Source organism: Artemia sp. Qi Xiang Cuo, chromosome 10 (assembly GCF_049724085.1).
Source record: "Artemia sp. Qi Xiang Cuo chromosome 10, ASM4972408v1, whole genome shotgun sequence".
Lineage (NCBI taxonomy): Eukaryota > Metazoa > Arthropoda > Branchiopoda > Anostraca > Artemiidae > Artemia > Artemia sp. Qi Xiang Cuo.
In genome coordinates, this window is record NC_142803.1 from 26405294 (window position 1) to 26419173 (window position 13880).

The 13880-nt window shown below is 34.8% G+C and overlaps 1 protein-coding gene across 1 annotated transcript in view; it reads right to left on the reverse strand.

Moving 5' to 3' along the window:
- Positions 1-1828: 1828 nt before the first annotated feature.
- LOC148947622 (protein CNPPD1-like) overlaps positions 1829-13880 on the reverse strand; it is a 52141-nt gene continuing 40089 nt past the window's right edge. Inside the window, exon 6 of the mRNA XM_089095323.1 lies at positions 1829-4637. Coding sequence (XP_088951449.1) covers positions 4230-4637 — 408 coding nt within the window. The 3' untranslated portion in view covers positions 1829-4229. The remainder of the gene's footprint in view (positions 4638-13880) is intronic.

Consider the following 13880-nt stretch of genomic DNA (forward strand, 5'->3'; position numbering starts at 1 on the left):
GAAGTTAAAGAGATCGCTATTTTGGAATCAGCATAACCAAGCAATTGTTTTTTGGTAATTTTTTTTTAATGTTCCTTGTAATGCACTATTTAAGGCGTCTGTCACCACCCCTCCTGCCTGAACATTGCCTGACTGCCCCTAGCTCCTTCATAACGATAGATCTGGAAATAGCTAGTTACAAAAAAAACCTTTGATATCTATTTTCTGTGTTCTTTTTTATCTACCAAAAAAATAACATTACTTTTTACGCTTAGAGAAACCATAAGAGGTAAACTAGCCTACAGTAGGAATATGTATCTTGCTAATATGTTACATTTGCTTTGCTGTATATGTCTTGTGTTATTGGTGCTAAAACTATGATATGAGCTATGAATAAAACTCTTCTCAACGAGTAAATTGTTAATTAGTTTCAAAAATAGTTGGAAACAAATGAGTGTTGCAATCTTTTCTAAGCAGTGTCTTGCCATCTTAGATTTATGCTTCTGAAATATGAGTTTGACACTAAAATCAAGAAAAACCACACATCATTCGCAAGGGCGTGTCCAAGATTGTTTTTTGGGGGCGGGGTTTTTTTTTGGGGGGCGGGGGGTTACAAGAAAACTTCAAAAATGAATTTATAATATTTTTGTAGTAAGACAAAAATTTCGGGGAGGGGGTAAAACCCGGCAACTCCTCCCAATTGGATACGGCTTTGGTCATTCATAAAATTGTTTTTTTTTCGACAAGCGCGACTTTGATGCGACTCTGGCATAAAATGTCCAATATCGTCTATGCTTAGCTCCTTACGAAGTAAACCAGTTTTTACGATACAAGGGTGATTTTTGCCTTTTCGAAAATGATCTGAGATTTAAAAGAAAATATGCCTCTGAAGTGCCTGCGGTCAACCTCTCTTTACTACATTGTTAGAGGTCTTTACTTCTAAATCTATATATTTTTTAAAGGAAATGTTCAGGTTCTGGCGGTCTGGTACGAATATAAATGAAATCTTTTATTTTACAACAAATGTTTTGTTTTTTTTTCAACAAGAAAGCTATCACCTAAAAAAAGCTAGTCTAACCGACGGGGAAAACAACCTAGAAATTATTGACTTTAAAAAAAACATTTCAAATCCTTTTGTTATGGTACAAATATGAATCACGTCTTTCATGTTAAAAAAGAAAACAATAGTCGAATTGCAGAAAAATGCTGTCTTTTGTAAAAAATTGAAGAGAGAAAAAGCAGGTTTAATTTCAATAGAGCAGTAGAAAAAGCTTAATTCAGATAAAACCCGTCTTTTCTCTCTTTTTTTGTAAATGGAAAACCAGTGTAAAATTATAGAAATTATTTCCTTTTGTAACGTTTTTCGATCACCCTAAAGATGGCTAGCCAACCCGAGTCAATTATATTGCGCAAGCATCCTTGAAGGGGAAAAACTGGTAATTTGACTATAGAACAAGCCTTTCAGATTTACAGCTAAACATGAAAATAATACCAGGTAAACATTAAAATAATAACAGGTGCCAGAAACTCCTTACTCATTATTTCTTTCTTTTTTCCATCTCGCTTCAAAATATTATCAGAAAGCCGTCGGCTCGATACATCGCAGTAAAATCACCGTATGCCGTAGTTGTCAAACCTACATACTAAACAAGAATAAATTACATTGGTTGGCTTTGGTCCGCCCTATATTTTACTTTTGACCAATAAACCACGCCGATTGATACCTATAGGAAATGATGGAGTTACAAAAAGCGCTACCATAGCGGAATAATTTGGGTAGGGCCAATCGAAATGAGTCTTAACCTGAACGTTAAAATATTCTAGCTCGAAAGAGTACATTGAAAGACAAAACCCTAATAAGCTTGTATTTCAAAGATAATCATCACAAAACTACAATTAAAAAGGCACATTTACGATTACAAAAACATTAACTAAAAGGCAAAGCAGTAATTCAATTAAACTGTATGCTAATATAACCAATTATCCCAGAGCAGGAAGATCAAAACTATAGCCCTAAAACTATATATATTTGCTGGATCTAACCCACCACACTCTTAAAACGAAGTTAAAAACCTTCTAGCAATTTCATTTCAAAGACTTATTATCAAAATGCATAAAATAAAACTTAAAATGCTTGGTGCAAGGTCGGTTTTCAGTTGTTGGTTCAGTTCGGGATGAACTGAATCGAACAAAAGTCTGGAAGCGGAAAAGGAATCGAAGTCCAAAAATTTTCCTAATGATAATATTGAAGCGAAATTAAACACAATTTTAGAAAAGTTTTTGATAAAATGAGTATGTGAAACCCTTAAGATTTCAGGTTTTTTTTTCTCAGCAGTATTTAGGTTTCCTGCTAAAAGAGAGACTTTCTGAGTACCTTCAAACAAAATAGACCATTAAAATAGACAGAACCACTGTTGCTGATTATTTTGGGCCGACAGGATAACCCCTCCGAAAAGGCACTGGGTATGGTAGGGTTAACACTTCTCCAAAGCAATATGAAATTGTGATAATGTGTTTGCGAACGGTTTTACTTTCTAAAACCCAGCAACCCGACATTCAAACTAATCAAGCACTTATGTCAAGAACAAGAAACCAAAACGAGTTAGTTTCGGCCAGAACAAATGTGGTAATTCGGTGGTAATGGTTTTCGTAGAGTTGTACACTAGCGATTCATTTTTTAACTTTATTTTATAGGATGCTTGTTGCAAGGAATTGCAGATCACCGATGCTGCTATGTTTTTCAATTAAACCTGTGTCTGAACAAGTATAAGCTAATGCTAACAAATTGGTACATTTTCCATTGTTGATATTAGACTGATGGTTCAATTTCAGTTCAGTTGGCACTTTAAAAGGTTGAATTAACCCTCACAATAGAGGATCAAACCGCAACTAAAACTTTGCATTTCTAAACTAAGAGCGGGCCTCTCATGCTTCAGGACCTGCAGTCTGTATAGTCGTAAATATAGTAAAAGCAGTAACTCAATAAACGTATTTCTGGGCTATCAGCTCCCTAATAATATTATATGCTTTAATATACTGCTCCCAATCTTAATTGTAAATAATTTCTAACGGAGATACTAGACCAAAGGAATGGCCTGAAACTTAAAGCAAGATTAGGAATAGGCTTTAATAATGGCTTTAGACTTTAAGCAAAATTTAAAATAAATAATATATTCTTTTGCTTAATGAGTGTTATAATTTTTAATATCCAGATGACCATTTTACTTTCATTTTCTTGTTATTAGTTTTATGGAATTGCAAAATAACAAATATTTGTTCAAAAACCGAACATTTTCTGCCACTGTAGTTTTGATGCCAATTTTCTAAGTTAATAATCTTGATCTACCCTGTATAAAGTATATACCATTTATACACCCCATTAATCCAGCTCCCAATCAGTGCGTAAATATTCAATTTCGTAGATGTCGTTTGTAAAACAGTTTAACAATGTCATAATTTCTCACAATAATACCGTGAATATCTCAGTGACACTGTTGTGTTGTTGATTTAATGGGTGACATTAATATAATGAAACAGAGAGCCAAATATACACTAGACAACTGAATTTCTTTCCGACTGACAAGCAGCATAAAAAAACTGCACAAGCAACAAAAGATAGCTTTAGTCTTTCTCTGGCCATAAAAAAAAAATATTTAAAGAACGCACAACTTAAAGGTAATTACAAAAAGTAGAGGTAACGTATAAGAGTGGAAGCCGGCGCAACTGTCGACGAAAAAAAAAACTATCAGCACCACCTAGCGTTCGGCGACATTTGGCATTGTTTCCAGTGTAATAAGAAGAATAATAAATCTAATTAGTAATGGGTAAAATTAGATTAAAAATAAGTGTGTGATCTGAAAAAAAACTATCACAAAGCTTGAAGAAAATGATAAGTGTCGCCAAAACGCTAGATAACGTTGATAATTTTTCGTTGACAGTACCTCCACTTTCCATTCTATAAGTTACCAATACTCTGATAATTCTTTATGGGCAATAAAACTGAAATTTATATCCCTTAGTTTAATGAGCCAAATTACAGGTATCGTCGGATATATTTTTAGAAGAAGCATCTTCAAGCTTCCAGTTGAAATTTTCCTACCTTTCAGCATATAAAACTGAATCTCATCTTCCTTTTAAGTTTCTATTTAATTTTGTTCCAGGATAGTACTTTGTAATTTGACTCGTTATTCATTTATTTTTAGAGTGGCTTCAGAAGTGGTTTAAGAGTAGAAATTTTAAAATAACTGAAATTAAATTTTCACTGCTGCTAAATAATTCCAAGTTTCAAAACCTCCAATTTCTTTATATTTAAGGAGTGATGGGTCAATAGCCCTTTTCTTAAACAGGTAGAATCCAAACAGATCCGAAAACTGAAACGATCCTGAAAGAACTTTACGCATTTGATGGCTTTGAAAATTTCTCCCCATCATTTCAAATGAATCGGGCAAAGTTGAATCAAAAGGCAAAGGCTCGTTGGAGTCAATATCGGTTGTAGGAATTGTGAAAGGAATAAACGATGACGTCAGATTCAAGTTGGATGATTGCCAGATTGAGGGTGAAGAGGTGTTGGTGGCCAATGGCAAACGTCCCACAAGAAGAGCGGAGCCGACAAGTGCAAAGACGCTAGCCGCATAGGCTGTTAGAGATACCGCAGCAACCTAAAACAAAAATATTTTAATTCAAAAATTCTTTTTAAAGTACTTTTAATGAAAACAAAAACTTTGTTCAATTAATCAATTAATAAGATATGACTAATACATTGGATGAAGGATGGCATATTGCCAAAAATTGACCTTGTCAGCCAACCATCTAAGGGCAAATGAAAAGAAGTTGTCGTCTCTGAAAGGGGTGGAAAGATGTCGTAAGGAACGATTGAAATGAAAATCTTTACGCAAAGATTACGAATATAAAAGACTTTATTTTTAGATGTAGTATACAACACTGCATTACGAACATTCTTTAAAAAGTTTAACTTCTTTTTTTTATTCTAAAGCTCAAATAATATGATGTAACACCACATTTCTTTCTTTTTTTTCAACTTTATTCACTTACTTTCCTGACATCCTAAAAATCCAATCAGAATTTTTACATCGTTTTAAGCTTTTCATAATATTTGGAGGTGCAAGATACACAGAAATCCTAAAAAAAACCGCCAAAATCCTTACACAAAAGCTACGAAACAAACATCGGCATGCATTCTTCAATTCTACACACACAACTTTTGTTACAAAACTTTCTTGACCAACAAAAACTGGCTTATTATTATTATTATTATTAAAGTACCAAGGACACCTAAAAAGAAAACTAATTCATTAAATTGGTCAAGTGCAAACTTACACAGCCATATACGTCTTAAATTAGTGTGAAAAACCGATAATTCATTTTTTAAGGAGAAAGATCACCTGTTTACATAATGTATTCAAATACGAAAGTTCGAGGCCATTTTCAAAAATAAAGAACATGCGCTGTTAAACAGCAGAAAATGACCAAAAAATAAATAAATCATCATATAGCCTCAGAAAGTGTTGTTTTCTTGTATGTTTTGGTAAAACAGAAATCGGAACCTAGTTCGGCAAAGCTCTTTTCTTTGAAAAATACTTTAAAGGAATGCTTCTTGAAAAGAGCTTGGCTAGACTAGACCTATCTTGATGTTGCTAGGTTTTTTGGCATTCCAGGATCTTTTAACCATGAATCAGTGTAAAGGTAAACATTAATGATTCTAAAAGGAAGTATCAATATATAGGCTACCCTATTGGTAGTTTTGCAGACCTAATGACTTCCACTGATAGCCTACCTTATGTAGGCTAAGGTAAGACACCTAGTAGGCTGTGTGATTTGCTTGAATATTTTGATATAAATCTACCTCATAGTTACTAGCCTATATAATAGTAGCATATACCTTTTATGCTTTTTTTATATTAGAAATACAAATTACTTGGGTGAGCACTGTTTGACTAGGCCTATTTAAGTCATTGGTTCTTTATACTCTAAGCAACAAATATTGTCATTTAGCCTACTCTTATATACAAAGCACTATAAAATCAAAACAATAGGCAATATTGTGCTTCCTTTAAACATGGAGAATGATAGGCTATAAAGTCTTCTTTATGACTTTTTAAACGTCAAATTACTATAGAGAATCATGAACAAAGTTATACAGAATACTTTTTTGTTTTCTTATTTAATATATGATCCACTAAAATGTCATACAAAAGAAATAACATTACCCCACTGATACATAAAGAAAACAACAAAGTCCTACAGATGCCTTTTCATAGTTCCAATTGCAGTTCAGGCAGCTTGTTGGTCACATATCAATCCTAAAACTTAGTCAACCTACCTGAGAATTTATGTGGCCAGGAAAATTAGGCTTAGGATGCTTCTTCATCAGCAAGTTCCATAGACATTGTCTGCTGTGAGTCAGTCCAAAAATCTTAGTCATCTCTATTGTAATTCAAGTAGACTTTCCAAGTAGGCCTGTCCGCCTAGAGTCTAAGGCATTTTGACCAAGTTTTAGGATTAACATGACCACTAAGTCACCTGGACTTGCAGTCCTCAGTCAGAAAACCAAATCTATAAGCCAAGACAGTTACACTAAAACAGAATTAATTGAAAATTGGTTGACTGAAAAGTTGTCTGGCCTTGTGTGCAAACAGGTGGCATAGGGTCTGTCTAAAGTCTTAGACAGGCAACCCAGTTTATAAGCTCAGACAGTTACACTAACACAAAATTCATTCAAAATTGGTTGACCCAACAAGTTGCCTAGATTTGCAGGTGAACAGGTGACATAAGGTCTGCCTGCCTATAGTCTCAGGCAAGGGCAGCTGAGTTTTAGGACTAACATATGTACATCAAATTGCCTGGACTCACAGGCAAACCAGCAACAATAATAATAATCGATTAAATTTTCAGAACATCTATCCTATAGGCCTTCAAAAAATTATGGGTATTTATTAGTGAAAAGGATGTCACACTGTTATACTAAAGCAATGCAGAAAAAAAGGTACTGTTCTGATATCTGGGGAACATGCGAGAAGTGAAGTTTGGTTAATTCTAGTGAAATAAAACAAAATAGGATAAAAATATAATAGTTTAGAAACAAATTTTTGCTGTATATTTGCACATTAGGAGGGTGGGGGTAAAGCATAGCATATAATAAATACATAACTTAAACTAACCTAGGTACCTTTTTCCTCCTAAACCCCAAAAAACTAAAGCTTGAATATAGATCCTGGAGTGAGAAACCCCTTGTTTATAGAGCATAAGATAGGAAATTACTGGGTAATGTTATCTGTTCTTGGCTTTTCTCAAGCTGCATTCTTGCATGTTGCCCATATATTAGAACAGTACCCAAAATTTAGTGGAACAAAACAGGAATTATATTAAGGACAAAATTAGAGAGTAATGGCTTCTCGGAATGACAAATGTTGATTAAATAAAGCAATACCATTAGATCATTATCTGTCATTGTTATTATGTAATATATATTATTGTATTATGAATCATATACAATATATTATTGTATTGTTTGTACTTGCCATTGTACACTGTTTATTCTAATTCAGCATTAGGCCACATAATTTTGGGGTGTCAATTATGTGAGGGGGAGCAGTTGCCTCAGTTAGACTTTAAAAAATACCTTCTTATTTCTATTTTGCTACTTTTTATTTTATCATGGCTAACTGATTATTTTTGCCCCATTTACATTTTGAGGATTAGAATCACTGACATAATTACTAGATACAAATCATCAGCACAACTGGGTTATATTTTGTTTAGTGATAAGCCTGAATAAAAGACTCTTATTTAGTTACTTCATAATATTTAAATTATTATGGCTATTAGACTTTGAAGTTGATACCACGAGCCTATGCTTTACTCCCCCCTCCCCCTAATATGGAAATATATATCCTAAGTCTGCTTCAATCATTAGTCAGCTACATATGACCTATTTTTATCCTTTGCCAGTTATTTAAAGAAGCAAATTTTTGAGCATAGGGTTACTAGGTTTCTCTGGGCTGTTCTGAGCCTTCTAGCCCCTTCAGGGCTCAAAATTAATAGTCCCTGTAAAGTGATTATTTAATTATAAAAGAGCATGAAAAATACTCATTATTTTGAATTGTGCTAAAACGCTAAATTTTGTTGAAAACTGCAGTCTAGGCTATTTACCAAAAATTTGGTTTTGATTTATAATTCAGGGTATATTTTTCACCATTATGGAGGGTGGGGGGGGGGAGTCGTTATAAATTTAGCTATATATGGATTTGCAATGGAGTTCTGACTATACGTGTGTCTTATTTTTTAGGCCAGACCATCTTAATATTAAATTAGGCTAATTAGAAAACTGTGAATATAGCTTTGAACTTAGAAGCTTAATTTTTTTATAATTCCCTTTGACTATCACATCTAAAACAGTTCAAATGGGTGACTTTGATATTGATTGTTTTTTTTTGTTGCTCTTTTGGATTCTTAAAAAGATATCTTGTATTAAAAACAGGTTCTATCAAGGTACTATCACTTAAATATAATAGCTCCCTATGCCCCCCCCCTCTGGATGCAATCTTGATAGGATACCGTCTGTGATTGAAATAAAAAAAATATTTAAATTATTGGCACACTTTCTTTAAAAAAAATTGAGATATTATGATTTAAATATTATAGCTCACTACTCCCACCACCTTTCTGGATACCACCGTGATAAAATACCGTCTCTGCTTTAAATTAGAAAAAAAAAATTTTGGGGATCCCTGCTTTCAATAAAAAAAATTTCGAGATATTATCATTTAAATGTCATACTTCCCTACCCCCCCCCCCCTCTGGATACCACATTGATAGGATACTGTCTCAGCTTTCATTAGAAAAATAAGTTACTTAATAATTATATAGGTCACTATAGGGTTCAAACAAACACGCAAATTAACGGTAAAAAGATTAGTGTTCATTGAAAAAAATTGAGTGTATGAGTAATTTGATACAAATAAAACAACAAAAGTGTCTAAATTACTTAGATATACCTCAAATTATTGGAAAACTGAATCATAGATTTGCCGTTGCATTCAATAAGACCTAAAGAATTCAATTAAAAGGGAGCACACACACAAGCCAAATTTGGCCAGTAGCCTATGAGAAGTTGCAAAACACCCAAGACAATGAACAAGTCCTAATGGGGGGCCTTGGGTCTATCAAAATAATTCAATGGTTCATTAGGGAATTTGATATCATTTTCTTCTGTCTCCATTTTAAATGAAAAAAATAATTAACCTTTTGGCATCCCCGCTTTCAATAAAAAAAATGAGGTATTATCATTTAAAAATGATAGCCCCCTATCCCCCCTCCTATAGGCAATAATTTACAATTTCTTTTTTAATCATATTTTTTAGGTAATTCCAGTTCAATCTTTAATTCCCAAACCTTGTGCATAGCTTAGTCTATAGCTAAATTTTGTCACAATAGAAGGTTTTTTTTTGGGATTAAACTTGAAAATAAAATTCTTGACTACAAACGATGTAAGAAATAGCGATTGGGAAACTGCATTCGAAATGATCTGAACTCATTTCATAAAGACGATCCTGTTTTTTGTCAACATATGAAGAACTGTGTATATTGCAATATTGGCAATTGCACCTGTCTCTTTTTATGCAAAGTAACAAAAGAGACGAAAATTAATGAACAAGAGAGTAGTGAAGAATTATGGTATGCCAAGTAATATTTGGCAGGGAAAGTCACTGGTGATAAATCGCTAAGTGTGGCACCGTGATTGCGTGATTTTCGGGGATTCGGGGAACCAAATTTTTTTTCGGGGTGACGCATAGATTTTTGGGGAAATACCCGAGAATCCAGGTTTAGTACACCCCCTGCCTTGTGTAGACGCAGACACATCAAAATACTAACCGACACAAGACGTGCCACCCCGAAATGTGCTGTTCACGCACTAGAAAAGGACTTCACATGTAAGTTGAAATCGACCAATCACCACCATCTCTGGTACCGGTGACATGCCTGCGGCGTGCCGGTAGTGGTAAGACGCGCCAGTAGCACTAGGCCTCTTGTCGGCGGCGTTCGGTCGATCCGCCGGTGCGGCGTCTAGCTGGAACAAGTATCCTGAAATGGTATCTTGCATACCATCTAGCGCTTGGTCATCATCAAAATATTTTCTGACACATCAGAATAGTCACTTTCTGAACTTGAGGTCATATATTTTTTACAAAATGTATTTTCACTAATATATATATAGCACTCAACAGATTTTGTAAATTTTAATTTTCACAAATGAAAAACAGTGTCAGATTCGTAGGAAATAGTCTTCGCTGATATTATTCAGCTCCGAAGTTTATTGTTGTTTTATTATTGACAACACTGTTTTGCGAATTTACTCAAACTAAAAATGCTAGTAGCAGCTAAACAAAAACTCGTAGGAAACCCGAATTTTCAGGTATGAATAGACCTAAAATAGATTAAGAGGGCTAAATGTGTTTTCATTTTGGTGTCCTTGGTACTTTAAGCTTTCCGTTAGTTCGCATGAAACTGAAAATATAGCGGAAATATATAGGAAAATATAAGGAAATCATATCTTAAAATGGGCAAGGTATGAAAGAGCGTAAACTAAGTGAGATAGCTACTGAATCTAAATTTACAAAAAATCCCAAGCCTAGAACCGAAACAAACCAAACAGAAAATCAGAGGAAAGCTTTCGTTTGAAAGGATCATAATTTAAAAACTAGCCACCTGTGTTCACAGTACGTCATTATATATATATATATATGTATATATATATGAGTATTTTATTTTGCTACAGGTGGAAATCAGCTTTAAACCTTATCTACTTTCATTAATCATTTTTATTTTAGTTTTGTGAAGAAGGCAAGAATCAACATTCACTTGCGTCACTGTAAACGTAGTTGTTTTCACTGATATCCTTGGAAACATAATACCTTTGTTTCGAAAAATTTCTTTTTAGTAAACTGGTGATTTTCACCGGAAGCCGGCGTTTACATTCCATCCCCCAAGAAAATACCTCCGGCGGAAAATCCCCCCTCCCCCCGCAAAAAATTCCCCTTGCATAATTCCAGATGTTCATTCGAGGAGAAATTGAGCGTTTTATTTACCTGTTTAAGTCAGAGACAATCCTAAAACGTTGCTTATAGTAAAGAATCATAGAGGTTCGTTGTATTAATATTTATTTATTTGTTTTTCCCAGAGCCACTTCATATGGAAAGGGTGATCGTATAAACTTCGGCGGGGCTCATTCGATTGCAAATTAAAAGTTCTAGTGCACTTTCATATGAAAATAAAAGGAATGTAAAGAAAGTGGAGAAAGCATAAAAATATGAACTAAGGAGGTATGAAGTGGAGGCCATGGATAAAATTGCCGAGGATCTGGACGATGCACTCGGCATAACAATAAAATATTGTCCTGGGATTTTAATAAATTGAGAAGGAGTGGTCAATCCGGACATGTCCCAGTTAAAGATATGAATGGGGCGATATTAGCGATAAGGAAAGAATTAAAGATGGGCAGAACATTTTGAGAATTTACTAAACCGTTGCAGGAAAAGATATAGAGGAAAATGAAATGGTTTGTGATACCTTGGATGTGAAGGAAGATTTGTCTTTCGAGGAAGAATTAACGACAGTAGGCTACTAAAAGGATTAAAAAAATAATAAGGATCCAGGTGCTGATAGGGTAGTAAATGAGTTTCTTAAATATGGTGGCTCTGGTTAGAAATAAGTTACTGAAGATTATGAATATAATTTTTGAAAAAGGGGAAGTAACAAATGATTTTAGGAAACCCTTAATTAAGCCCTTTTATAAGAAAGGTGATAAAGTGAGTGTGGTAATTATTGAGGCATTAGTCTGGTCTCTGTATGTAGGAAATTACTTTGTAATATGATACTTTTTAGACTGAGGGATGCCGTAGACAAAGTTTTAAAAGAAAAACAGTGCGGTTTTAGAAAAGGTAGAGGATGCGTCGACCAAATTTTCACTCTTAGGTTAATAATTGGGAAGTGCCTGAGTTGTCAAAAACCTTTGGTCCTTACTTTTATAGATTATGAGCAAGCGTTCGATTCTATGGATAGAAGAGCTTTAACAAAGGTTGTATCTTTGTATGGTATACCAGACAAATACATTAAAGTGATTAGCGCTATGTACGAGAATAAACTGCTGCGGTTAAGGTAGGAAATGAGGTTAACAGCTGGTTTTGTTTTAAATCAGGAGTTAAGCAGGGTTGTGTTCTATCCCCCTTTTCATGGATTATTTTAATGGACTTTGTATTAAGGAGTACAGGAAAGGCAATGGGAGACCCCGGAATCAAATGGAGAGGAAAAAGTCTCCTAGACTTGGATTACGCTGATTATTAAAGCATCCTAGAGGAAAGTGTGAGCAAAATGAATGAACTTTTAGAGGTTTTGCGAGTTCAGGGTGCTAGAATAGGTTTGAAAAATAATGTTAAGAAGACTAAGTCACTAAGGATAGGAAAAAGTGAAGGTGAAAAGGTAACGTTGGGTAATGAAAGCTTGATTAAGTGGGCAGCTTCACTTACCTTGGTAGTATTATTAGTAAAGATGGTGAGAGCAGTGAAGATGTTGAAAGTAGAATAGGCAAGGCTCAAGGTGTTTTTTCACAATTAAAAAAAGTTTGGAAGAATAGGAAAATAAGTCTGCAAACCAAGATTAGAATATTAGAGGCTACAGTGATGACAGTAGCCAAATATGGCTCTGAAGCATGGGCACTTCGAAAAGCGCATGAAGATTTGCTAGACGTTTTCCAGAGAAATTGCTTTAGGGTTGTTCTGGGTACTCGACTGACTGACCGTATTTCAAATAATGGGCTGTACAAAAAATGTGGTTCAATACCGCTCTCTAGGGCTATAATAAAGAAAGGTTGAGATGGCTAGGGCATGTTGTGCGGATGAAGGATGACAGATTGCCAAAGATTGTTCTTTTCGACCAACCGTCTAGCGCTAAACGGAAAGCAGGTCGTCCAAGTCTAGGGTGGGAGTATATCATAAAGAAAGATTTAAAGGAAATTGAAGCGTCCTGGGAGTGTGTAAAGAGGGAGGTTTTGAATAAATTGGGATTAGGGAGGAGCGTGCGTAGCTGTGTTGGCCTCTGGCGGGTTGAGTTCTGCGGTGAGTTATTAGTAGTAGTACACTTTTTAAGAGCCAAAAGTGATTGGTGGGCAACTGCCAAACTATTTTTTCCTCAAGCGCATTCCATCAAAATTATGAGATAGCCCTTTTGTTCAAAATAGTTCAGAGTTAAAATAACAATACCTCCGGGTTTGACAGCCCCCCGGAGCAAGGGCTGTAAACTATACAAGTGACCCATTGTCAAGATATAAAGTTTTGATGGGAAGGGTGGTCAAATAAACTTTGGACGGGGCTCATTCAATTGGAAATCGAAAGTTCCGGTGCCAGTTTTTTTAAGATTTAGCCTGCTTTTCAACCAGTTGCTAACGAACGAGTTGTTACAGACTACAGTATCCTAAATAAATTTCTTATTCTAGTTCAGGGGCCCTTGTGTTTCAGCAGTCGTTCATTTGGTACGTCAATATGAAGTGCCTCCTGGAATAAATAAATATTAATATATTGAACCCTTATGGCTCTTTACTATAGGCAACGCTGTATGATAGCCTCTGACTTAAACAGGTGAGAAGAACTTTCAATTTCGCTTTTGATGAACATCGGAATTATACAGAGGGAAGTTGGGGGGAATTATCCACGGGGGCGGGGTATTTTTTGGGAGGGGGGCATTTCAGAAGAGATTTCTTCTTGTTTGAATAATAAATAAATATCACTCACAATAAAGCATGATGCATAAAGCCCTTGGATATAATAGAAAATAAAATGAAATAAGTAACATAAAAATACCAGCAACGACTGATGTTTTACGAGCCTTCG